Source organism: Chaetodon auriga, chromosome 1, assembly GCF_051107435.1.
Source record: "Chaetodon auriga isolate fChaAug3 chromosome 1, fChaAug3.hap1, whole genome shotgun sequence".
NCBI classification, from domain to species: Eukaryota; Metazoa; Chordata; class Actinopteri; order Chaetodontiformes; family Chaetodontidae; genus Chaetodon; species Chaetodon auriga.
In genome coordinates this window covers 4505188-4533168 of record NC_135074.1, presented here as the reverse complement: position 1 = coordinate 4533168, position 27981 = coordinate 4505188, and the positions used below count along the sequence as shown (strand labels likewise).

The 27981-nt window shown below is 42.0% G+C and overlaps 1 protein-coding gene across 2 annotated transcripts; it reads left to right on the top strand.

Annotated features, from left to right (window-relative positions):
- Window positions 1–317: 317 nt before the first annotated feature.
- On the top strand, window positions 318–27972 carry LOC143322104 (CD81 protein-like). Of its 2 annotated transcripts, XR_013077277.1 has the most exons (9): window positions 388–585; window positions 10051–10165; window positions 18316–18413; window positions 18865–18939; window positions 19365–19484; window positions 20068–20166; window positions 24054–24137; window positions 24949–27201; window positions 27242–27972. XR_013077277.1 is itself a non-coding variant. In XM_076733064.1 (8 exons), the coding sequence occupies exons 1-8, from the start codon at window positions 520–522 to the stop codon at window positions 25009–25011; spliced, it is 720 nt and encodes a 239-aa protein (XP_076589179.1). In that variant the 5' UTR covers window positions 318–519; the 3' UTR covers window positions 25012–27972. The 2 variants fall into 2 exon arrangements, 1 of the variants encoding a protein (XP_076589179.1); XM_076733064.1 differs by having other exon boundaries at window positions 318–585; window positions 24949–27972.
- Window positions 27973–27981: the final 9 nt, after the last annotated feature.

Below are 27981 nucleotides of genomic sequence, written 5' to 3'. Positions count from 1 at the left end.
TAGTAGTTATTACACAATAAACATATTAAAATTAATACACATGCTGCTATATGTGAATTAAAGAAAATAACCACCTCATAGAAAGTCCACCAGTCTGTACTCCATGTCAATATTGTGTTTACGATAGTGATATATCAGTAGTAATTTATCATTATCATTTATTTAATTTATCGCTGCTTTCATTTTTATTGTATCTGGTGAGAGAGACGCTTTATAATAGCTGGAGATTCAAGGGCAATGTGAACATGCACAGGAGCGGCTGGCCCGCTGCAGCCCTCTCCACAGTGTTTTATGTTGAAGGCGCACACAGGAAGTCCGCCGTGTTGCTGGCCCCGGATTATTGATGGCGTGCTCTCACCATGAGGGAGGAGGGAGGGAGGGAGGAGGAGTTGGGTGTTGCCTCAGTCTCCGAGCTGAAGTCAGGATTCCCCGTTGAGTCGAGGTTCAGTCCGTTACTCGCCGCTGTCGCTGGCCCGTCCTCTGAACTCTGCGCCGAACACATCCGTCTGACAGATCACCATGGGAGTCGAAGGCTGCACCAAATGCATCAAGTACATGCTCTTCTTCTTCAACTTCATCTTCTGGGTAAGCAGCCTTGTTCGTTACACGCCGTGTGTTCACTTCGGTGCGTGGTGCCGCCTCCTCTGTGTCGGTCCCTGCTTTGGTTTGTTTTGTTCAGCCATCCCGTGATGAATGAACGCTGCTGCCTCAGCCCGCCACATCCACCGTACATCTCACATTTGCTGCTTTTAATGTTAATGTCCTACTTTCGTATTAACCGTGTGTCAGCTATCCCGCCACTAGGGGTGATGAGGCTGTGGCGGATTCAGGGGAACGTTAACCAGATCGGTTGATGGAAAGGCGCGTGTGCTTAACGTTCATTTACGTAACTACAGCACACACGTTCACGCGCCAGGCAATTATTCGAGTTTTCCACGGCAAAGCAACATGCCGGAGTCACCTCAGGTGTGGAGGCAGCAGAGAAGGAGAAAAAGGCGCCTTTAGCCGCACAGCGCCGAGCCCACTCGATGGTTTAGTTTATCGGGACTTAAACCACACGGTTGAACTGTGTGGGAAAGTTGGAGGTCACTGACAGAAGCGAGCGACGTGAAGTGTGCTGAGAAGTCCGAGCTGTCGGCGGCATTGGAGACTGGCTCGCTGGGGCTTGGATAACGGCTTTGTTTGGATTACATCCTCCGCCCAGTTTGTGTTTGTGTGTGTGTGTGTGTGTGTGTGTGGAGGGGGGACCCATGGTGGTTTCCATTTGGTGAGTCAAGGCCCAGTGTTGGGTGATGGATCATGGAAACATTTATGGGTGTTTAGTTTTTACTCTCCTTGTGCAAGAGCTGCTGCATAGTTTGTTCTCTGGAAGCTCTTGCGCTGTTCTCCCACTGACTTTGGTATTTTTCTTTTTTGGTTCTTGAAAATGCACCATTTGTAGCCGAAATCAAAAAGTGGGACTCTATTTTGTGTGGAGTTGAGGTAGAACTGGTGGAAAAACAGAGAAGAAGACAAGCGTAAGCCAGAATTCAGGCTACGTCCACTCGAAGAAGCTTCACCTTTAGCTACGTTTACACGAATCATCCACACTACCTGTTCTCAAACTCAAACAGAATGAAACAATGACCCCAAACACTCAAACAAGCCTGCCGGGCCAGTAGGCAGCAATAAGATCTACATCAACTATCAAATACCAGAGAAGAACGTTCTGAGAGTTCGTAGTCATCTTATTTTCCTTTGGGGGTAGTCATTTAAAAACACAAACAACATAAGCTAATTGTTTATTTGTTTGTAGCTATTTAATACCTTTCCGGCACACAGCCTAGCAGCGCTAACCAAACGTGAACGAACCAGCAGTCCACCATTGTTGTAGTTTTAGACGTCTGCTCACTACATCAAGCAACAATGGGCACATGTGAATTGAAATGACGACATCGTCATTTCTCTCCTTTTTATATGTACAGACACACAATAAATCTTCCTTGTAGTGACCTAAAACGCCATTTGCTTGTGAAGGAGACGCTGAAACACAGAGGACAATGTTTGTTTTCTAAAATGTCTGTGCATGTGACCTGCGACTGAAAACTCCGGGACTGCGTTTTAGCCTTAGAGACTTTTGGAAAACAGACACATACATTCACTTCCTGACTGTCTTATCAGTCATGACGTGTCCTTCTCTGATTCATCATGTCCTATCATGTGACCTGTTACTTGATCGCTTCAGTTGCTTTCAGTTTTTAGTTTTAACGCCCTTTTAAAAGCTTGTGTCTCTGGATGTCAGCGTTGTATGAACTGGTGGCGGCTGTTCTCGAGGGGCCTGAGGCCACTGCACTGAATGCACCACATGATGGACAAGAGTCACACAACCAGAGTTTCCATTATCTGGTAATTAGCTTTTCCTTCTTCTTTTTCATTTGTGGAAAAATCCGACATATTTAAATCACTCTAGTCATAATGTCCATAATTGTTCTGTTTGTCCTGGCTCTACACGCTGTTTCTCTGATGTCCGCCCTCTCTCTCGCTCCTCTCCCAATTTGGCGAATTAAGGGTTTATGGTGACCAAACCAGAGTTTGGGGTGATTGTTGAAAGGACAAACCAAAAAGGTTTGGGTGAGTTGTACTGTGTTTCTGCCGAGTTTGTTTGAATGTTGTCAGAGACTTATTATAACAATCTGAGCCTGTCAGTGACAAAAACAGACACTTTTAGTGGACGTACATTGACGGTGTGCAAACAAACTTGATTCTAGAGGGCACGGCTGCAACACGTTCGGCTGCAAAATCGTTCCGTTGTCTGCACAGCTTCATAACCCACGGAAAGCAGAGCATTTTACCTGCCTGATTTTGTTGACTTGCTCAGATTTTGCTGATTTGGTCATTTTTCCTTGATCCTTGATGTTTCTTACCATGGGTTGCCATCTTGGTTTTGTCTGCTGAGCCATGCCCATTTCAAACCAGTTGGGAAAAACAGGCCAAAACACATCCTGTCTCATAAGTCTCTGTGGTGAAATAGCCAAAATTGTGAAAACAGTGTGTTCATGAAGCTCTAAGAAGCTGTTTGAAAAAATGTGTTTTCAGATTGCTGTTTTAGTTGGACGGTGATCTTGTTAATCGGCTGTGTTGAGATATTGGTTGGACTTGTAAAATGTGGAAAATATTAGAGACGTCCCACGCTGACCCTCAGGATCAGTATAGGGGCTGATCTGGGCTTATTTTAACAGATTATTATTAGTTCAAATAAAGCTAATCACAATCCAAGCCTTTCTTTACTGTGTTTCGTCCACCTGCTCCAGCATGGTTCTCCTTTACCAGAACAAGGAACTGAGGCTTAAATAATCATGAGAAATAAAGCATCGTACAAAACATCAATGTAGGCTAGCAGCTTCTCATCTTTAGCCAGTGCTAACTGTCACTTTCGTCAGAGAAAAAAAAACAAACATCGCCTGTGGTGGGTCAAATCAGCCATCACTAATTAATGCTGATTCTGTGAGTAACATGGTGACTGGCCAAAATTAAACTTGTCTGGTCACAGTGCTCTCTGCAAGCTGGTGTCTCATCTTTTGTGAGAGAAAAACCCCACAAAGATGTCACATTATGAGGGCTGCGATGTGCCAGATTCATGTTTAATCAGCATTTAGGTAAAGATAAGTTAGGGTTTATTTTCACTATCTGAGCATTTTCATGATTCATCGATGAATCGTTAAGTCTATAAAATGTCAAAAAAATGTAGATATGACTCATCACAATTTCCCAGAGCCCAAAGTGACGTCTTCAGACAGCTTCTCTTGTCCAACCAATGGTCCAAAACCCAAAGACCCTTCATTTACTGATTTGATTAAATTACATTTGAGAAGCTGGAGCCAGCAAACATTTGACACAAAATATGTAATGAAATATGACTGAAACAATTAATTGGTTATAAAAAAAAACAGTTGCAGATTATTTTTCTTTTTTTGGACTAATGGATGAATTGACTAATCATTGCAGCTCTAATCAGTTTCAGTTCAGACTCTATCAGTAGGTACCCAGTGTTAAAGGACTTGGATCAGGGCCATAAAACTAACAGCGCCATGTTGAAAAGGCTCCATTGTTGTAATTAGCTTTTCGGCTCTTTTCACATACGTACAATATGTCCATATATTTTAGAAGGTAAGTGTTAGTAATATTCCTGAGAAGTGACTTGATTGCGATTGTTCCATTACAGCATCCCTCCAGCCCCTTTTTTGCTTATTACACATATTCCACTTTATTCCTTTTTAGTTTTATTGGCTGCTCTGAAGAGCTCTGTGAAAGGACCTGTCAGATCGGGAAAGTTCAGTCCGTCTCGCTTTGACTGCAATGGTCCATTATGGAGCAGCAGGCGGAGAAGGCTGGCTCTTTAAAAAGGAGACCTCCTGTTTCCATAAATCACACTGGACACTGAGAGGGTTAAGAGGCTATGGGGTTTGGTGGGGTGGGGGTGGGGGGCTCTGTGGTGGTATAAGAGTCTTATGGGAACTGCAGACAACACCCCCACCCCCCACTACCCTTCCCCCCAGCATGCCCGGCATTCTACAACCCCCTGTACTCTGGGCAACAGGCAGAAATAGACAGACAAACTTGGGCTGTGCTGATCTCACACCAGATGATATTTGAAGCAGTTTTTGAATTTCACCCTCATGTCTGTGTTGCACCTCCATCTTGTGTGTCATTTAGTATCAGCACTGAGTCAAAACTGCTAGAACTGTGTCTAACAACACGTTTAAACTTGATTAATGTTTTTATGAAGTTGTAGGTTTTGCTCAAAAGACCTTGACACGCCTACACCGGTCAGTACCAGTTGGTCTGTGGTGACAGCAGGCTGTAGTAAACACGATGATGCTGGGCCCAATGCTTGGAGATTTTTCTTGGTGTGAAAACAGTGACTGAATGAGGAACAAATGATTATATAATGTCTCGGTCATCTGAGGCCAGAGTTCTGGTGTATTCCATAATTGTAGCATGTCCACTTTCACTTTCGATTATGTGGTTATTTGGGTCTGTTTCCCTTTTTTTTTGCTTTGTTTTGAATAGGTCATTCTTTGTTCTGTTCTTTTTTTAAATTATGAAATGGGCCAATCAGAGGTCGATTGACAGTGGATTTTTGAAAGGGGAGTATAACAATGACAGTTTGCAGCATTAATCGGCCAACATCTCCCCCACCCTCAGCATCAGTCGAAGTTTGTGGAGCCATGCTGTGAAATCAGCTCTTCCCCAGGACCACAAAGGTTTTGCCAAATTCTAATGACCCGGCTTGCTAGCAAAACAGAGACTGCATGCATTTGGCAGAGCAGCAGTTATCTTCAGTCTAATGCATTAATAATGGAATACTATAACCAACAACCTGAACGTGCTCATAATTTATGAATAAAGCTGTCATATATAAAATTAACTGTCATTTAATTATCTCAGGTACACAATGGTTACCTTCACTTCATGTGTGGGGCCTCCTTGGAAATCGGTCATGTATGTCCTTGCATGACTGCAAGCTGTACAGCCATCAGCCTCCATAAGTTCCACTGAGAACAAAAGTTTATAAGATGTGTTATCATCACCAAGTAATTGGCCTGATTGACCTCTACTTCCAGTGTCATCCACATCTGATGGCTGCTTTTAGCGGGGATCAGACTACTGGTGTTTTCTGCTGATTTGTCTCCTCCCAACAACACAGCACAGAAGAAGTCTGGTGTGGGACCTTGGTCACTATTGGTGTTCAGCCCAGATTATCTGGTGATGTGAAGGGTTCACAGATCCAGTCTTAAACCTCAAAGTGCTTGTAAACTATATCAAAAATCAAAATGTCAGTGCTTTCTGAGCAGGGCCACAGTCGGCAATGAGAGAGACAAATCTACAAGAAGTGGATGAGAGGACGCTTGAAATGGCACCGCTAACCCACAACAAGCTACTGTACGGGTGCATTGGACAGATGAGGTGGAGGACAGGCGTGCCAATATGTGGCAAGAACAAGGCAAAAACATGTCTTCCAGGACACATCATCAGTTTTGCCAAGCAACAGTGAACATGAATGGTGAATGGTGCCCTTGAGGCTAACGTTAGCATACCGCTGTTGACATATTGAAAGTGACGGTTAAAACCTCAGTGAATCGTCTGCCAGTTGCTGCACTCTCACTCAACACTGGACCAGTTTCAAAAATTGCTTTCCTGATTAATCACTTGAGACACACAAACTGGCTCCAATTTCTTTGCCCAGCAGAACCTCTGCATGGAATCCATCTCATTTTGATAGAATAGCTTTGAAAACAGCAAATTGCTTTCTTCAGCGAATTTTGTTTCGTTATATGATAAAGTCAAATATTGCTTCCATGAGGCTGTTCTCAGCAGACACATCACAGACATGAACTTCCATATTCTTCGCAGCTACAGTGAAGTTCAAACTGCATGCGAGTTTATATTATATTAGGTCCATTGATTAAGATAAATCCTTTGCCTTAATACTTATTAATTCTACCAACTAATGCACCAAAGTGGTCAGGCTTGATGGATACAGGATGGCGAGTCGAGTGACTCACCGTTTCTGAATTTGCATAGTCATGACTCATGACTGTCCTTAACTTTATCCAAATGAGTCCGCCCAGCACGAGGCTCACGAAAAACAGATCAAACTGTCAAAATAGGCCACGCTGATAAAATATGGATCAAGATTCTGTCACTGCATTGTCTATTTATTGCCTAAGATGTTTTCATAGACATATTTTAGTCACTGTTTCACTATGATATGAGAAAGTTTGTGTCCATGTTATAACGGACAGGCTAAATCTAAGCACTGCCAACTCGCACTACGTCACCCTCCAGCCTGAACGTTCAGTGGTCCGCTGCGTTCGGATGCATCCTCGCCGGATTCTGTGCGTCTGCACCTGAAATGCACATGAGTGATGAGTGGGTGTGTGTTAAGTGCCAAACACAACATTAAACAAGGCCACCTAAGAAAACATAAGCACACGGGTGGTGGGAGGGAGAAGGCAACAGAGGCAGCCAATCACACAGAGCCGCTCTCAGATCTACCAGGTTACACTAACAAGCACCTGCAGAATGAGCAGAGAGACAGGTGAATCACAGCTCACACACCATGGCCTGTGTCCTTTCATTCACTTCTAGCAGCATAATACATCTGAGTTTTCTCATTCAGCTCAATCAGTATTGAACGTGCTTGATGACCAGTCGGGTTTTTGACTAGAAACGGGCGTACAAACGCCTTTTCATTTTTTCCAACAGAATATCTGACACGCGTCTTGCATCTGCTGATGTCTTGCACTTCTGAGAGTTTGTTGAAGTGATGAGCTCTTGCAGTACGCTGCCTCTCTCTCTCTGAGGACCTCTTCCTCTGTGTGTGTGTGTGTGGGTGTGGGTGTTGGTGTGTGTGTGTGTGTGTGTGTGGGTGTGGGTGTGTGTATGGGGCAACAAAACACAGCAGCATGGTTTTTTAATCTGTTCATTCAGCTTAAGCGCTGTGAAAAAACAGTACAGATTTTAGGGATAACCCTGATAAAACCCTGATGTTTATTATGTGTATCCACGTTTTTGAAATTTCTGGGATATTCTGTGTTTTTTGGTCAGTCTGTGTTTTCTGCAGCGTGTAAAAATCATCAGGCGCTACTCTACTTCAAATTTTGATCTTTGTGGCTTCTCAGAAATAGTTCAAGATCTGTGGTAGATCCTTTTCTAAAAGCTGCCAGTCCCTCTGACTCAGACATCCCAGATACCATAATTATGGCTCAAAGCATGTCTTATGGATTTGTGATTAACAAATGTATTTCCCATAGAAACCACTGGCTGGTGGCTCTGTTTGTGAGTCACACCCGTGTCCCTGAGGCTGTAGCTAACCAAGGCTCAGCTCCTGCTAGTTGCAGCTGTGCTGCTCCAGCCTCGGTCACCTCTCAGACAAAGTAAAAAAATCATGGATTTCAACTATGTTCTGTCAGGGTTCAGTCTCGGCTCATCATTTCTACAAATGGTGTCAACTAAAGCCTCTCAAATCTCTTTTAATCAGGTTTAAGCTTCTTGCGTTTCAGTGACTCGTCTCAATCGTAATTCACGTGGTAAGGAGGTGGAGGAGGAGTTCACTTCTAGTCAGCAAGTCATTCTGTGGTGTTGTTGTCAGTGTGTGTGTGTGTGTGTGTGTTGAATTTTGGCAGTCTCGCCAGTTATGGTGTTGATCTGGTTGCTAGGCAGCAGCAGGCCTCAGCTCTGGAATGGACCTCACTAAAGGAGAAGGAGGATAAGGAGGGAGAAGGGGTGGCTGAGCCTGCTGGTTAAAAACTATTCGCATGAGCTAATTTAGCTGTTAGCTACTAAGTTAGCTCAGATATATTCTTTGGCCACGTTTGAATTCAGTGTGACATTTCTAAAATGTCCAACCCCATGGGGAGCGGAAGGTGTCTGTTGTGTCCATCAGTGGTTTATTTCACTGCTGCCATGTGTTGTGGTGCTTGTTCCTGTGTGCCCGCTGAGGTATATGCTAACTCTTGTTATATTTAGAAATTCTTTGTACTGGGCCAAACAAACGGGCTCAGGAAGGCTCAAGTCAATGTAAACCACCTCAAAGAACAATGCATTTCAGTGAGAAAAGTACTCAGTATGTTTGGAGTTTCCCCCAGGAAATTGGTTAGAGGAGGAAGTCTGAGGAAAAACTGAACAAAGGTTCTCTCAGACTTGCAATGTCAAGTCAGTCAGTCAGGTCAGTTTGCTGCTTAATGGGGGGTCATGAAGAGAGCCAGGCTAGCTGCCTTTGAGTAATTTGACTTCAACTAATAGCTCAGCATTTTGGGAAATACACTTATTGACAGGGTTAGATGAAAAGCAACTTTAATGTTAGAGGTATAGCTAGAGGCCGATTATCTTGGGAACAGCTAGTCTGGTTCAATCCAAGGTTTAAATATGCGTAGCAGCACTTTTAAGCTTTTTTAAGTTTCTTTGATTTGCACATAAACAGAAATGTAAAAATGAACCAACAGTTTATCCCCCCAGTATTTATGTGGAACATCTCTGCTGCCTGGCTGAGGAGGAAGTAGTTAAAGCACTTAATCCTCCCTAAAACATCAAGTTGTCTTTATGTCACTGTTTATGTACAGATAGCAGATAAATGTGCTGTATTCGTTATGTTACGTTATTTAAATTGTTATATTCTTATGCTCTTACTTTGATAGATGTGTCATGCAAAAATTTCACCAGAAAAAATTCCTAGTATGTGTAAAAGCGTACATGGCAATAAAGCTTTTTCTGATTCTGATTCTGATGTGAGCTCAAATGTGAACCTTAGAGGTGTTGGTGGGTGGGCGTTTTAACATTGATGAGAGCCAGGCTAGCTACTTCCCTGTTCCAGTCTTTATGCTAAGCTAAGCTAACTACCTCCTCCCATTCTCCTCTAACCCCATATACCTATCAGAAAGAAAAGTATTTCACAAAATGTCGACACAAAGTGTTCACATTGCATCATTTTCTCTTCCTGTGCGTCCTACTCATTCTGCACCACTACAACACAGAGAGACAAGCTGGAGCCCTGTTATGAGAATTACTGATGTTATCCACACGGCTATTTGAGCTGGTGAATATTGAACCTCAAACTAACTTAATTTAGCAGTGCAGTGGTATGTCTGATTACATGTCCTTAAACTAATTGTAATTGAACAGCCCGTTTGCTTTTAACTTCTGTCTGCTTTCGCTTAGATGTCGCATGAATTACCATAAAGGCCCAACAAGTTATTATTGGCATCTGTTGTGCTGGATCTGACGTATCCTGACAGCTTCAACAACAAGCTATGGCATTGGCTCATTCATTAAATGTGTTGCATTTGCTGTATCAAATACCACCTCTGCTGTTTTTAGCCTAACTGTCACTCAGGTTTTATGTTGTAAAAAGCCAGCTGCCGGCAGTAGCCTAGCTAACTTCCAGTAAGAAAGTGAATGAGCATATATCCCAAAATGTGGAACTGTGTGTAATGTTACCAGCAAAATGTAGTGCAACGTTCTGAATAAGATGAAATGTACTGAAGGAACTACATGTGTTGTATGTTACAGCTTGCAGGAGGTGTAATCCTGGGTGTGGCCCTGTGGTTGAGGCATGACCCAAAGACCAGCAACCTGCTGGAGCTCGAGTTCGATGGAGCCCATGCCCCCAGCACCTTCTACATCAGTATGTATCTGTAACTGCTTTCCTTATTGTTACTTCTTATTTTAATTATTCTTTGGGTTTATAGACCAATTTTGCTCAAGATCTGGCATTGGCCTGAATTTCAGAATACAAGTTTACATATAATATATGTTGGCATGTTATTTGCTGACTGTAACCAGACATGCCATGAAATAAACAGAGTTCAAGCAGGTTTACCTGCTACACTGTATTCCTCAGTGGAGAGACTTCATTGATGAAAGCTACCATAAAGAAATACTCTGATAACAGTATTGACATATCCTTTCCTTTAATGTTATTATATCCAGTATGACAGTGATGTTTCTTAGATGTGCTGCAGTGACTGTGAAGTGATATAATGATAGATCCATATTAACTATTAAGGACCAGGGTAAGTGGATTACCTTTAGCCTGAGGCCCTATCGATTAAGATGAATGTGGTATTTATTATTAATAAGTTAAAACGAAAAGGTGACTTTTATAAAACCTAATTAATAGTTATAAACCATCTGTACCTAAAGAGTTTTATAGGGGTTGTTTTTATTTTTTTTCTTATTTTTTGGTATAAATGTATTTTGGTAGACATCTTTTAGGGATTAATTAAATACACTTCATACAGTACACTCACATCATCAAGTAATGGGCTATATGATAGCAACATAGAATCGTAACCACTAATGGAACTGTGTCTGCTCAGCTGAAAGCATGTGATGTGGTTCTGTTTCCACACTCTTACAGCCTCTTAAGGAAGATCATTTAAGTGATTTGGGCAAAAATCAGTACAGCCTAGGACTGCTTGATTACATCAAAAATCATAATCACACTTATTTTGGTCAATATTCAGATTGTAATATGACATATATAATGGCCCTTGGAGGGCCAAAACTGAAACTTAATGGTGGGTCATGGGCCAAAGTGAAACACCAATTGTATTATATTGTTAAGATGAGATTGGTAGTAGGATCCCAACTTCCCTTAAAGCCAGACTTCAGCCACAGCCAGATACCTCTAGAGGGTAAGGCAGTTGCTGAGAAGCCAGTAGGAGTGAGAGCCAAGCCATCAACATGTATGCCCTGCCAGTCACCAAATACACAGCTGGAATAGTAAGCTGGCCACAGCAGGAGATAGATGTCACTGATGGCAAGACACAAAAAGTCCTCACAATGCATGGAGAGTTCCACCCAAAGTCAGCATTCTGAGACTCTGTGAGCACTGAAATGGGCGGGGGGGGGGGGGAGGGTAGTGATTGTCAGAGCCACAATCTAGGATGAAACAAGGAGCATCGATGAATACATCAGGAAGATGAACTAAGAGAGAGCCTCAGGCAGCAGAAGAAGAGTGATGAGGAGGAAGAGAAAATGCTGTGGAAGACACAGTAGCGCCTCCATGGGATGTACCATTGGCAGATAGAGAGAGTGGCTGACACCAAGCACAGGAAGAAGACCTAAGCACCAGATCCACAGCAGACAGGACCCAAGGTGCAGGCTGTGCAAAGATGCCCCTGAGACAGTTCAGCACATAAAAGGAGGATGTAAGATACAAGCTGGCACAGAATACACTGAGAGACATATCCAAGTGGCTGAGATAGTGTACAAGAACATCTGTGCCAAGTATGGATTAGAAGTCCCCAAGTCCCAATGGTCCCATCATTGAACATGGTAGAGTCCAGTGGGACTTCAAGTTCCAGACTGTCTAGCTGCTGCTGTCTGACTAACCAAACATTGTAGTGGTTTAGAAGGAACAGAAGAGGGCTGTTGTGATGGATGTGGCAGCTGACAGTAACATCAGAGAGAAGGAGCATGAGAAGATTGAGAAGCACCAGGGGCTGAAGGAACAGCTGGGACAGATGTGGAAGGTGAAGTCCAAAGTGGTCCCAGTGGAAACAGGAGCGTGAGAGGCTGTGACCCCCAGACTGGAAGCAGATTCCAGCAGATTCCAGGTACAACATCTGAGGTCTCTGTCCAGGAGAGCTCAGTCCTACGATCAGCTAAGAGACTGTGTAGAACCCTCAAACTCCCAGATCTCTGGTACAGGACCCGAGAAGTCAGACCACTTGGTGTCTTTGCTTCACTCAAACTCTGCTTTACAGTATCCAGTCAGTCATAGCATCGTTTCACACACTTGCAAGTACAGCACAGGACAGGTCGTACAGAGCTGACCCTCAGTAACCTGGACGTGAGAATATCAAACTGGTGTGAAATACGCTACGATGAAGTGGTGCAGCCCAGCATCTCCCAGATCAACAGCAACTTGTGACCGGGACTAAAAGAGGACGCACAGCTCATCATATGACTCGGTCAAAAGTTTGCACTCCCACATGAAGTTAGTCACTGTCATCTCTCCAACTCTGCAACCAGCAATAAAGTTCACATTAGTCTTGTCAGTTCTTCCTGTTTGAGCGAACAACTTGCGTCATCTGCCTCGTCAGACAGATGAAAGGGAAGATGACAGGCAAATGCAGAATTGCTACAAAGTAAATGTGAGAAGCTCTCCTGTCTCTACACTACAGCTACCGAAAAAAATGTTGGGGGTGTTTGGATCATTGTTTTTGCCATCCTCTGAGGCAACATAGCTGTGGTTGTTCAACGAAAAAGCCTCACTAGTCTAGGAGGAACTACTCAGGGGCTTTCTCTTGAACAGCCTCAGTGATTGCATCCTACCCATTACATAAAGCCTCCCTCTCATTCCGAGGAGGGGAGAAAAAGCCTCGTCGGTACAGGAAAAAATTCCTCACTGGCCCTCCCCTCTCCTCCTCCTCACCGGCCCCACCCCTCTTCCTCCCTCCTCCGTGAAAGTTTTCCTCTTCTTCACTCCCGTCGGTTTCTTTCCACTGTCGCTCCCCTTTACTTCCCCATCTGGTTGTGGTTAGTGTTCACTGTCTCACTTACCCTTATTTTTCCCCTAGTCCTGCCCTCCCTCCCTCTATCTCTGTCTGCCCTTTTTTTTCCTCCCCTCCCCTTCTGTCTTCATCCCCTGCTGCCAGGAACTTTTCAGTATGGAGTCCTACATCTGCTTCTCTCCTTTTTCTCACCCTACTCGCTCACAGACACAATTACCCAATGGCGACCTGCCTCTCGCCTTTCTACAGAATTACAATCTATAGAATTAGACACAGTGAGTTATTCGGTTAATCATTCAAGATCACTTTTTACTACGCTGGTTATATCTGAAGTCTGTTCTCTGAACTACTTCAAACATTCAAACAACAGTTGATTCAACTGCAGCTGAATAATCAGTTCAAAGTGTGCTCATGTTTCATTGTAAACTTAATTGTTAACTAAAGAAATGTTCTCCAAACTGCAACATTTCACAACATATTTTAGATTAGGCACATGGGTCACATTTTTTTTTAAAACAAATTCTTAGTTGAAATACTTTTTTTTTTTTTTGCGGAAGTGGAAGTCTTACAGTAGACAGATGACTCCTTAGTTCAGCTTCAGCCTGTGATACTCGCCTTAGTTGTGCTAGTGTCCTATCAATAGGACATTGATTCAACAAATCAAGTAATCTAATTCCCTAATTTAAATAAGTCACAAGACTGGAACTTGTGATTGTAAATTCTAACATGGTTACAACTGTGGTAACTACAAATTTAAAGATCATTTGAATTAAAGCTAACAAATGCTTATAGAGTCAATGATAGATGATCAATGAAAACCTGTCTGTATTGCAGTGCTTTAGAATTAAAGCTATGAAATGGGTGTGATTCTTCATATTGCAGACGACACCAAATGCTTCAACAGTTACTCCGGCCAAACATGCAACTACAGAGAACATGGACGTGTTAATGTTTAGGCAGAGAAAGGGTAATCCAAGCAGGGCAAATTTAAAATACTCCTGGCACCCATTTTCATAGCGCTATCTTTCACACACAGTAAATGACGAAGGCTGTTGGAGCTTCAGGAAGTTATTACTTAAACTACTTGACTCACTCACATATTCATGCACTTACTAAGAAGGCTGTTGCCACGATACTGGGACAACGAAGGTGACTCCCAGAAGAGTGAAACCAACATGACACACTGTACTATTTGTCAGTCTCATAGCTGCACCAGACCGACAGGGGTTTTATACACATCCAGTGGTGTACAGTAGCAGCTCACAAAAAAGAATTAGAGTCAGACCAGTATTCCCTCTCAGAGTTCTTGAATAGTTTGGAATCTAATGGACTTGTCCAGAAAGAGATTGAAAATTTACATGTACAAATTCAATTCTGCCCTTGATCCACATACATTGTCTAATACCACTCTTCAAACTGGACTAGAGCTTCCAACATGAAATCACAGATTCACTTTTGTGGGACTGCAGCTAGGCCTGTTAGAACTGTCTGTAGTGGTCTTGTTATGGTGTAAGGTATTGATGGAGAACATAACAAACCACAGCTGGAATTATTGATGAGTCAAAACCAAAGGTTTTAATGGAAGAAGAAGACACTCATGCGCCTATATATGATATTGATCTCTAAGCTGTAGTGAAGAGTTATAGTGTAGCATTTGACAGACATTGTCAGACAGCTGCTGGATCGTGTTTCCTGATAGAGCATTACATAGCAGAACATGAAATACAGTGACACACGTGTGAATGTTTTTTTGTCCACTAGGGCAGCAGAAAACTTCATCACCTTGTAAAGGCTTTATGGCAGACATGTTAGCAAACAGTTGCCTGTTCAAGTAGACATACAGCAATATTAGTGTTCACTTTGAATTGATTCTTATGTTGGCCTCTGTCTTATAGTTTCATCTCTAGAAACTAGCTTTAGCTACTAGATAACCATGAGTTACTATCTATGCTGTCAGTCATTTGGTGCCAGGCAGGTAGCGTGCAGTGAGTTTATCACAGCTTTTTATCTGCGAACAGCTGCCTGCTGGGGCTGAAAAATAAAGATAATTAAAGCGGCCTATGTGGGCATTAACATGAAGTTATTCCTTGTAGCATTTTTAGTTTTTCTACAGTGTTGGCACACTGTGTGCGGGTTGAGAGGTTCTTCATGAAATTCCATCTTAAAGGTCTTTCCACCACATCTGTCCCAGTCTGAGGTTGGAATTACTGATGTCCTTCCATGGCTGGACTGGAGTATTAATAATAAACTACCAAAATATAACAGGGAACAGGAAGCAGCAGAAAGGAAGGCTTTCATTGTATAATAAACAATAGTCGGATGACTTCATCAAAGCATCATAACGCATCTGGATAAAATGTTTGGAGGTGCGCTGTTGGATTAGCTTGATTATCTTAGGGAAATATCACCTGCGCTATATGTTATTTGCAGCAGTGAGCGGATGAACCAACACAATAGGCTGAATTTCAGAAACATAGGTGAAAGCAGTTACTTTATGTTTGTGCTATACTTCAGTCAGCGGTGAAAACCATGTCATATCCATGACAAGTGATCAAACTCCATCCCCGTTTGAACACTCTGAAATGGTGTTAAAAGCTCTACAAAGAGCATTTTTCACAAGACGATGCAATTAAGTTTTGCCTCGTTACACATTATATATTATTCATTGCATAGATAGTTAGTTGATGCCCTGACTCGTTTTAGTGCCACCATCAGGTAAATTTTCCATTTGTCACTTGGATTTATGACCAAATACCTGCAAAACCATTGACATTCCTGTCAGCCTTAGCTGTGCTTTGTCTTTAGTGCTATTTAGCAAATGTTGACACACTAAACTAAGATGGTGGACATTTAAAATTTTACTTACAAAACAACAGCATGTTTGCATTGTCACTCGTTGCTAGCATAGCTGTAAACTTCCCTCAGAAAATGTCCATGCAGGTCAGGGTAAGCTCCAAACAAATTAAGTTGTATGATGTGCATCCGATTAGGTCTGACGGCAAAGTGTTAGCTGCATTGCTGTTCTGAACAACTAGATGCAATATTAGGGGATAATGCTATGCACCTTTGCACAGTCCTTCCTCTGAGGCGTTGATGGTGCTGCGCCCACTTGCCTCACATACCCTACCTATTTACTCACTTCCACACACTTGGCCAGTCTCTGCACAAAGTGCTTGTAAATGTTGGATTGTTGATTTCTGACAAACACTTTTAGTAGAAGCATATGCCTTAAGGACCAAGTTTAATACTAGATTTTTGAAATTTGAAGAAGAATTTAAAGAAATTGAAGTCTAGGTTTGGTTTCTTATTACCACCTTATAGCACATTGGGCAGCCTGTTAATTTGTAGCCTTGAAATGAGATGATCTTGACACGTCATGGCAATGCTGCAATGTTGAGAGTCATGTAATCCATGAGATTCTCTTCAGACTGTACAAGGGAGATGCAGAAGGCCTGGTGAGATGAAGCAGGCATAGAGCATAATGAAAGAAGATCCATGAGTAGATTAAATCAAGACAGACAGGAAAAGACGTGTCAGAGTGGAGAACCACAATGCAAGAGATGGAGGGAGCACTTGGGCAGTCTCCAAGATATCGATTTATAAATTAGCCTTAGTGTTTGAGAGTGGCTGAGGCTCTGTGGGTAGAAAAGATGTGGGGGATGGGATGTACGAGGTATGGGACCAGAATCGTTAGTGGTCCAGAATCAAATTATGTCTGAGCTGACAAGCAGGAGTAATGATGCTGGGGCTGAACACAGAGAGCTGCACTCCCAGCCCACTGCCCACTGCCATCCATCTGTACTTCAGTGTTTAAATGTTTGTACTCATGATGTATGCCTAAAAATGATTTTGTTGGTAGAGAAATTATGACATGAAACAAAATTTGACTTTTGAAAAAAGCCATAAAATGAAACAAACAAACAAAAAAACCCATTGCAATAATAAAAGAATGGTGAGATAACACTATAAGCTTATATCATTATTATTTGATTTCTGTATTTTAAGTACTTTATTCTTGTGACTATTTCATAATTACTTGTTTCTTAAATATGGAACACTTTGGGCCTTCATAGTTTTTTAGCTGTCGCTGGGATATTGTTCATGGATCGCCTGCTAAAAGAATACTAGTAACTCATATTTCTAAATCTTTTATCTCCTTTCACCTCATTCAAATCTCTGTAAGGACATTTTTTCATGTTCCTCACTTAATGGAAACGAAACTGCTCTCAGGAAAGACATTTAACAGCCCAAACACTGTAAAGTCTTGCACAGTAATTTATATTTATCGGACTAAAATGTGCAGAAAGAGCAGATTAGTCTTTAAAGGGAAAACAAGAAGTGATATTCTGTGGATTAACTTAAAGCTTTTCTCACAGGCTTCCCAATACAATCAATACTGAACAATTTCAGAAATAATAATTATTTATAGAAAATTCTCTACTTCTGCTTTGCTGAGTTTCTATTTAAAACCACAGAACTGCTGCAGTGTAATCATGTTCCTCCTCTCAAGTCTCATTTTTCCACCCAGCTGTTAGCCTGCTTGGCTCACCCTGCATCAGACCTTTGACCTGAACTTTTATTAGCCTATTTTTCACTTCCTTTGCTCAGTTGTTAGACTAAAAAGGCCAACACACCGCTTGGCTTTAAATCCACACACCTCCTGAGATTAATAGAACTAAGAGCAAGAAATGGCCATTTCTGAAAAGACAGTGGAGCACACACACACACGTCTTTCTTTCCATGCTGCACCCCCTCCATCCTCCATTAAGTCAAATATTAACCTGCAAGCATGACAGCATAACACAGGAAACACGTGGAAGTCTCTACTGAAACTGTGTCTGAGGCGAGAGAAAGCAGCCTGTTTCATGTCGTGGAGGAAAATGAATGTGTTGAATTATGAAGCAGGCACTTTGTATAAGAAAACACCAAACAACTTCCTGTGAACATAACTTGAACATGACTCACTTTATTCTGCTGGCATAAAAGCAGGATTGTGCCTTCTGCTGTCCAGCAGATGTTATTGCATGCGTGGAGGGATGGGGTGGGGGATGCTTGCAAAGCTTCAAGACCGCAGTGGTTTTAAAGACTTTTAGTGGTTTCCATTCTTGTAATAATTCTTGGAACTGTTTACATTAATTGTTTATCTCTCTGAAGCATATTGACTTTGAAAACATGATGAGTACGCCGTCAAGTATGCTAGATGTCCCTTCAGCGTTTCTGTCAGTCGTCTTATTTTTTTTACCTTTCAATGTACATGTGTTGCCATGGATATGAAATGACTCAGTCTATACTGTCTGTCTGTCTGTCTGTCCAGGTGTCCACATCCTGATTGCAGTCGGCGCAGTGATGATGGTGGTTGGTTTCCTTGGATGCTATGGCGCCATCCAGGAGTCCCAGTGTCTTTTGGGAACTGTGAGTCACAGTTGCATCTAATGGTTCCCTGTGGAGTTTTTGACATCTAGTAGCACTAAGCAGCTGTTCTTCCGTGAGTGTGTCCTATGATATAGCACCACCAATGGTGTTACACTATGCTGCTGATCAACAGATGGCAGTAACACGCCAAGGTATGCTGCAGCGTGTGCCTGCAAAGGCAGGGAAGAAGAAGACTGCATGGTAGTCAACATGGATATAAACAATGCCTGATTTACTATACTTTGAAAATCGTCTTTGCAAATGTTTTGTGAGGAAGGAAATGGACTCTGGACACTTAACGATATATACAGAGCATTTGGTGGCACAACATAACTTCTGTTTGTTTACAAGAAAACTCCACAAGGCACCTTTAATTTTATTAAAATGTATTTTGTCTCAGTGAGCTAAATCCTCTTATCCACTTATCTGATATTTCTCTTCTGTCCTGCAGTTCTTCGCTTGCCTGGTCATCTTGTTTGCCTGCGAGGTTGCCGCTGGAATCTGGGGCTTCATGCACAGAGACACTGTAAGACTGCAAACATACACTACAGGTTAAAACAGCCATGCAGCATTGAGTCTGAAAGCACAGTGGACACCTCTACAGGTCCTTGGTCCTTAAAGGTCCTTAAAGGAAATTTGAAATAAATCTCCAGCCACAAAAGACAGGACTCACATTTGTTAATGCTGTTTTCATACCTTCTGATTTATTATGCCTGAATTGCCTCTTTAGACTTACAGGTTCCCTCATCAGGTGTCCAATGTCTTTCTTTTACTTTTTTAAAGAGGGTGCTTTTGATTTATAGGTGAATTGAGCTCTGTTGTTCATATAACTCTGAGTTATTTGTTCTCTTACTAACACTTAAAACTGGCCAATACACTCAAATGCAGGTAACAACAGTAAGTTTCAAGTTTGAGGCTGAACCCATCAAACCCTCTTTGTTCCTGTTTTAGGTTTCGAAGGAGATGATTAACTACTACGACTCTGTGTACGACAAGGCCATGACACAAAGCCTCACTGACCAGGACAAGACAAGGGCTGCCGCCTCAGTGCTCAAGGTCTTCCATGAGACGGTATGTACATGTAAATGTACATGTTGATATGAGGTTAGAAAAGTGAAGTGTTAGCTTTAATCAGGGGAGTTAGCTTTATCAAGTGTTAGCTTTAAAGTAGCTTTATCAAGGGCCATTTATCCTTCACAAAGTGGAGAGAAAACAGATGGAAGGTATTTCTATCTGTTCTGTTTATTTTTAAATTGGACTATGTAGTGGCATTACTATTTTTAAATAACTCTTTAAACATTAAACATTTAATATTAAGCATATAGCATGCATACAGTGCAGTGGTAAACTGACTTAAATAAGGGATTATGAAAACATTTTTTAAACTGTGTTTAACTGTGTTTACAAAATGTTCTTGGGACCTAACAAAGAACAGGGAGGCATAGTGTGTCATGAATGCATCACTTAACAGCAAAGAGTCTACTCATTCTTTGGTTAGTGGCATTTTATCCCATCTAAATCCAGTATCCTCTTATTTAACATGAATCCTTTCAAACCTGTCAGTGAAACTGTTTGTGCTCAGCATTGAACATTTGAAAGTTACTAAAGTGCAGAGTAGAGGACACAGACAATCACTGTGTTTTTTGTGTTTCAGCTGAGCTGCTGTGGTAAAGGCCAGGGGACCACTTTTCTGACACACTTTACAGACACACTCGGCCTGACCGACCTCTGCCCCAGCTCTGGGACTACAATTGTAAGTGCAATCATTCATCAAAACAGCTTCATGCATAAACGGCAAATATTCAAGTTAGAGCAAACTATGTTAACGTTTGTCATTAGTTAGATGGTTGTACTATACCACATCAGGACAGTGTAATGTTTCTGAACCCTTTCATTGGGAGTGACTCCCTTGGAGTGACTTGATATTCAGATGGGAGAAACTTGACACTTTCTCTGACATATTTTAATAAGACATAAATTGACTTGAAATACAGATAAATCTTTATATTACACTTTTGGAACCAGCACTGCACAGCAATGTACACCATGCCCATATGCACATGACACCTTGAATGCTCTCAAGGGTTATTGATAGGAACAAACCTTGCACATGACAAATATCCTGTTTTCTCAAAGCACAGCTGGAGCAAATAACGTTAATGATGGCTCTGTTCCATTTTGTTGTACCAATTAGTTATGTCAGTCTGCTGAATGGAATTTAGTGATTTTTGAAGCAACAGCTCAATTTGGAAATGCTCATTTAGATGAGGAGATTGGTACCACTGTTGTGTGTGTGTGTCAGGTACAGAGCTGGAGCCATGAAGCCGTTAGCCTAGCTTAGCGTGAAGTAGATTATTTAGGCACAGGCTCAGTTTGAACTCCAAAAATATGTCTACCAACACTCCTCGTTAATTCACATGTATTTCATTGTATCTCATGTTTAAACCATACACAAACAGAAATGTAACAAAGGCAATTTGTGGTTTTATGGGGAGTTACATACTGCAAGACTGCAGCTCCATGTTCCTGGCTAGTATCCCCAACAAATAGCTACAGCACATAAGTCTTTGTAAAACCACAAGTTGTTGTTTTTACATTAGTTTGTGTACAGAGTAAACAAACAACATATACAGGGTTAATTAGTGAGCATTCGATGTGCTGTTGGATGTATTTTGGACTTTGGACAGAGCCAAGCTCCTTCCCTTTGCTTCCAGTCTTTATGCTAAGCAAAGATTATCACCTTCTGGCTCCAGCTACATACTGAATTAAAGCACAGATAGACTATATGGCCAAAAGTCAGTGGACAACCATATTGAGAAGTAATTCCAGGTGTTTCAGCCACACATTGCATCACTCACTATGAGTTCTCAACTGCCTCTGGAAGCAACATCAGCACACCCACTGTGTTTTGGGAGCTTCATAGAATGGGTTTTCATGGTCGAGCAGCTGCATGCACGCCTCACTTCATGTGCTGTTAGGCACTTCCAACCTTGTGGTGAACCTTGGTGCATCATGAGTGCACCCTTACGCACAAAGTGACATCTATAAAGGCATGGTTAGACAAGTTTGGTGTGCGCAGCAATTGGCCTGCACAGACCCCTGACCTCAAACCCACTGAACACCTTTGGGAGGAATTAGAATGTCAGGCGTCCTCGTCAGTGAATGGGATGTCCAACAGGCTCAGATAAGTGTGATGGCCAGGTGTCCACTGACTTTTGGTGTGAGAGTGATATCAATCTTCTCGTCTAACTCTCAGCAAGAAAGTCAATATTTTAGTTTTTCTCATGAAGTCAGACTGTTCCTTTAATGTTTAATCAGTTACACCTTCTGATCAAAGTCAAAATGTCTGCTGTGACAAAGGTCTTAAGGATCAGGTGCTGGAAGAGGTTGAGAAACACTGTTGTGAAAATGAATGTAGTATTTAATTCTAGAAAAATTTGGCATGTAGAGAGTCTCTGGGCTGTTTTCAGGGTTTGATACATAAGGCAGCTGCTTAAGTGCAAAATCTCAGTCGAAAGATATGCAGAGCAAGTTATCTGCGTTCAGATGTGTGCTGCACAGGGGCCTGAACTTGATTTCTTGGCAGCACATTCACATTACTGAAATGACCTCAGTCCAATCTGAGCCTCCAGCATTGCCAGGATTGTCTTGTGTTCAGTTTTCTAGAACTGGTGTTTTCCAGTGTATCCAACCAGTGCCTTTAACCTCCTAGACCTGGCGTCCACATATGACGACATTAAACTGCTAATGATAATAATATATATTTAAAATCTAAATATAGATAGATAGATAGATAGATAGATAGATAGATAGATAGATAGAAAATAATAATAATAATAATAATGATAATAATATACTGATAATTAATTAAAAATGCATGCCATGCAAGAGTTCGGGTCTTAGGAGGTTAAAAGAAGCACTGTCCTTCACTCCAAAGAAATCAGGTGATAGAAGAAGTGGGTTTGAAATAAGTAGTAAAGTAAGGTTGATAAGATAATAATATTGAGACTGCACATGGTACAAAGGCACAGTCAGTCTTTGAACTGAAAACACGAGCATGGCCACAGTGACAGTGCTGGCACATTGGTGTTTTGCAGGTAATGCTTCATAATCACCATGCTGACTTAGCATATTCATATGTTAACACTTGCTAATTAACACTGAATACACAGTACAGCTGAAGCTCAAGATAATATTAATATTTTTTATATTTTTTGTAAGAATTTGTTTGGTGACAAATCATCCCAAAAGCCACACCACTCACAAGCCTGACAATAAGACGAGATGCTAACACAGCCACTGTAGTAGCCTGGAACATATTTAGATTGAGGCCTATGAATAGTCCATATCTCAAAACAGGATATTTTGCTGAATACTGTTAAACTATTGTAGCATTACTGCAGGTACTGCTGGAGCCAGAGAAATGAATGTGCTGGCTCTGTAGAAAATTAACCATTATTCTTGTATTAATGTCAGTTCTGAAACAACTTGATGAGATGAATTTAATTGATAACCTTTACTGTCTGAAGACTGACTAAACTACAAGCATTAGATAGTATTGAGCCCTAGGATAGTTGAAACTGTAACAGAAACACTTTCCAAAACCAAAAAGGATGGAATGAATAACAGAACGGAAAGATAAACACAGTTATGTTATGTTAGTTATGAGTCAAGTTTCCGTCTATTCTTCCATTTTACACTGTAATGCAACAACATTTCTTCATTTCCATGTCCTCTGCGTGGAGCATCGTGATGAGGATGCTGACACAATACCATGTATGTAGTCATCAAGTGCATATTTAGAAATGAGTCAGCTCCAGACATTTTAAATTCAGCCAGAGGTTGCTTTCTCAACAGGCTAAGCTAATTCTGGGATCTTACTGTACAACGGCAGTCACAGTCGTGCTGTTAGATGCACTTGTTTGTAGAATTTTGACTAAAAAGAGGAGGTGGAACCACACGCTGGGACAACTGACAACAGATGCCAGGAAACATGGAGCAACATGCAGTGAAAGGCTGGTGTGATTTCGATAATACCGATCTGACCATCAACAGATCATTTTCACAGTCTATTTTTGCTGTGAACCGCGTGACGCGCACACAGGAGGAATAGGTGAGACTCTGAATCTCTAGATGACGTGCCGAGGCAGCCACGTGTGAGCGGCAGGGCAAGTAACGCACACCAAGGGTTTTTAGTGAGGTGCTGATCACTGGAAGTAAACCTGAGAGCAGCGAAGAAGAGTCCCACACTCAACACTTCTTTTCTGCTCTTAACCTGTTAACGTGGCAGCCAAAATGAAAAGCAAGAGGTTCTGCACACACACTGTGCGTCGCAGGCGTCATAATGTCTGCTGCATAAATGATGCCCACACACACACACACATATTGCCATACTGGAAATGTTTACAAGTTTGGCATTAACTCCTCCTTACATGTGCTTATCCAATAGTCTGAATACAGGCCTGAATGAAGAAGAAGCCAACCTGGTCACTGTGGAATAGTACTTAAACACTGATAAGCCAAAGTGAAATGTGGAACTTTTTTCCCCTTGACCTCTCAATCATTTCACAGGGGGGTCGAGATGTCATTGGTGCCCTGAATCATGTATAAATTCTATGTGTTGATTGTTTTCCTCTGCAGAGTTGCCAACAAAGGATCCAGGAATTGTTTTCAGATAAGATTTACCTGATTGGTATCGCCGCTCTGGTGGTTGCAGTCATCATGGTGAGAACATGAAATTACACATCACAAATATCAAAGCTTTCAATAACGTGGTATTTCAAGTCCACAGAAGATCATATGCAGACCATGACAAGGGGATAATGTGTTAAAAGTATAGTTAATGAATCTTCCTTGCAGTCGTCAGTGTGTAATCCTCCATTGCATTTTCCATCAAGAAACATGGCAGAAAAAGAAGATATTTTAATTGTGCCTGGCATGTGCTTGGCTTTTTAAACAGGAATAGACAGCTTCTATAGAAATGTATTTATTGAATCACTGCGGCTGTATGAGCTGCAGCCCTCACAGCTGGAACGTGTCCAGAGCACATGGCCGTGAGCGCTCGCTCATATTCACACCTCCTCTATTCTTTTGGTCCGAACGGGTTTGATTTCAATCATCGCTTTGGCAGTTTGGTTGTGTTTGGACAACAATTCACATGTTAATATTCCCCAAAGATTAGAGGATGAGACTTTTTTCATTCTAATTCTTTATTCATACTAATCCCACAAAAAGATCAAATGTGTTCGTCTGTGTCTCAGTACTTCCTGACATCTATGCTGTCAGTGGCACTCAGCCCGTGTTTCCTGCGAGGGGTCAAAAATATTGAGCTTCCTTTCTCAGAAAGCTCAGTATTATCCTCAAACAGCTGGTCTCTGTGGCTTTCAGCAAGCGTCGCTCTTAACAGGGGCAGGTTGTGCACTGGGTGGGACTGTTCTCAGCGGCACATTGATACACGCTTGTGCTTTAGTGAGTGTTTCCAGTAGAGGTGTGAGTATCATCAAATCAACACTGCTGTTTGTGTCCATCCTCCCAGATCTTTGAGATGATCTTCAGCATGGTGCTGTGCTGCGGGATCCGCAACAGCCCGGTGTACTAAAGCGGCGGGCTTCCAGCCGACGCGCCATGAAGGAGGGCGACCTCGCAGTCTCTGTCTCATTCTTTGTCTTTCCTTTTATAAGCAGGAAACGTCACATATATTGCTTGCTGGATTTAGTCAGCTCTTTGAGAAGACAATGTAAATCATCCTCCATTGAGCGTTTTAATGACACTGTCAATGAATTTTTGTTAGTCACAGATGCTGTTATGCATATTTAACCAGTGCTATCCTAACCTGATATGTAGATATTATATCACACTGTCACACATGAGTCACACTCACCAGTCCTGGTGCTCTAATCCTTTAGTGATTCATTCGTTGTTTACTGCTTCCTTGCCTATGAACATGCTATGATATTCTTGGTTTAATGGATGTTTTTCCACTGTTTTATGTATAAACTGTATATAAATATATATATTAACAGTGTCTTATGACTGCCTGAGCATGGATATTGTACTACAGTAGATCCTTCTCCTGTATTCTTCCTGCACTCTCTCTGCTTGTTTGTCTTGTCCTAGACTGAACCAGATGATGGTGTGTTTGACTGGCACAAGTGAAGCACTAGTGCCGGCCTCACTGCACCACATCACGGTGAACACACGCAAACACACTTCCCTGTCCTCACATCCTCAGCGCTGTGTGACGTCTGCAGGGACTGACTAAAGAAGGAATCACAGTTAATGCTGGAAGCTGGAACCAAAGTCAGAGTGACCTGATGTCTGTCATTTTGGCTCTACGAGGTTATTTGTTAAATTGTCTGTGGCTGTCTGTTGTTCATCACTTGTCCAAAACTGTCTGAGTGCTCAGTTGCATAAAACATTTTAGAACAGTGTTTTCCTCAGCAGCTGCCACTAGATTTCCCTTGATGGATTTAAGTTACACAAAGATGTATGAAGTGTTGTGCTTCCAAATCCTATTTTGGCGTATTTATCTACAAATAAAGTCTCATTTTTGGCTAGTTTGGCCGAGTTCCAGCCTTTTGTATCACCCCCTACAGTTTCATTTTTTTCTAAAGGTTTGAATGGTGTGGGGAAGAAATGCCCTTCATTCTCATATGGAGGAAGTCTGTATATGTTTTTGTATGGTTTTCTCCAGACAGTTATCATGCGTTTGCTGCACTGAGAAGTCATTTTTTCACCTCAGTCTGTTTGAAAAGTTTCTGGAAACCCCTTTTTATTGTATGGGAGAAAAAGATGAAGATAAATCTAAAAGAAAAAAACTGGAAAATGTTTTATACAACTGTGCACTCATTTGTGGAGGCAACTTGCTCAACACTATCATCATCTTTTCCCTAATCAGGGAATTGAATTGAAATATGACCCAAAACATTTACACTTAGAGCAAGTTGGCCGACACCAGCTGTGACAGACGCTCCTGTTGCATCTGTGTAGTGGTCGATGGCTCTTTCCAGCAAACTTGTTGACCGTCCACACATCAGCCAACTGTCCCTGGCTGCTCAGCTCTGTAGGAAATGATTAACTTTTTCTTGCTGGTAGAGGAAAAACATGGTGAAACTCCAGCCTGCAGCCAGTGCAACAGCACAAAGAGCCTTGGTTTTGGTGTTGTGAATCTGGGGTGCCTTATCTGGTTGAGTCTAGTCCCGTCTCGTCAGCCTTGGTCGTGTCATTGTACTGTCCCTCCAGCCTCACAGCCTACTAACCTTCCTCATTGTCACCATCCATGTAGTAACTGTACGCAGTGCAGGGCAGGAACAGGACAACAGCAGCTCTCCCACTGGTTTGCACTAAGCTCTTTGCCCTCTTGTTCATGTTGCTTAGCTGTTGATTTGGCCCTGCATGCACTCCAGAAACAGTTTGAGCTTGTGTACTCATGTGCACATGCAGAGCAGAGGCAGACACAATATCATGAACTCCAGTGCTGTTGAGTCAAACCGAGTTTGATCTGGAACTGTTTTGCAGTGACATCTGGAGCCAGACAACCAGCGGAGACGCCATGAGTCAGTACACCTGGCCATGGAATAGTTCCAGCATGTAGCTCCCCCGAAAACCACAACGTGTCGTATCTCGTAATTAACACCTAACTGTGTCGTATTCAGCTCCCACATGTTACATTTGTCAGTTTCACACATCTCTGATGTTTTCCAGGACTGTTGGTTTTGGGTTTGTGCTCATGATTTTGTGTCTGTTCCCTTGAAGTCCTTTTTCAAAAGTCTCCGGCTGATTGCTGGTAGTAATATTTGTCTTAGCGTAGGGCAGCGCAGTCACAACAGTGTTGACCACAGATCAGTCTTAACTGCCTGCTGAAGTTCAGCCAATCAGAAAGCTCCCACCTGACAAGTGAACATGTCCTTGATTTAGTCCAGTGGGGTTTTTACTCCACCTTAGTCTTGACATGTGTTAAGTCCTGAGGTCTGTTCCTCCTCGATCCAGCTGCCTCTCACACTAACACAGAAGTGCACAGCACTGTCGTAAACACCCTCACATTAAATCATATCATTTTGTGTAACCTAACATTTTATCACAGCTTTTGTCATGAAACTAAAACCTTGTCTTGTTAACATCTCATACTCAAACTGAGAAACAGTAAAAGTGTCTTGTAATATTTACAGCTCTGACGTATTGTACTAATGAAAATCATGAAGGCTGTAGAAACAAATTGTATGCCTTTTTCTGCTTGTATTGTGATATCTTTGTCTGGTACGTCGTCAAAGGAGTCTGGACAGAAAGGGTGGAGGATTTTGTGGCAGTGCTGACTGAGAGGAAGTCAAACCTTCAACACAAATGCTAGTTTCCTCCCAGAATCATTGAAAAAATATGACAACACCCATCAGTCCAGTGTTCCCGATGATCACGAGCTGTGATCCTCTCACAGTGCTGTCCATGATGCTGCCTTTTGAATTTGGTAACTGAATCTCAGGACCCACTGCCACTTAAATCTCAACCCCTCTCTGGTTTTGGTTTGCCCAAATATAAAGGGATTAAATGTATTTTACAAATAAGACAGTCAGGT

What these genes read in the sequence shown, in the direction of transcription:
- LOC143322104 (XM_076733064.1), top strand. Translation starts at nt 520, where the DNA reads ATGGGAGTCGAAGGCTGCACCAAATGCATCAAGTACATGCTCTTCTTC. An exon ending in TCTTCAACTTCATCTTCTGG is followed by an intron (nt 586 to 10,050) that starts GTAAGCAGCCTT and finishes TGTATGTTACAG; the next exon opens with CTTGCAGGAGGTGTAATCCT. An exon ending in CCCCAGCACCTTCTACATCA is followed by an intron (nt 10,166 to 18,315) that starts GTATGTATCTGT and finishes CTGTCTGTCCAG; the next exon opens with GTGTCCACATCCTGATTGCA.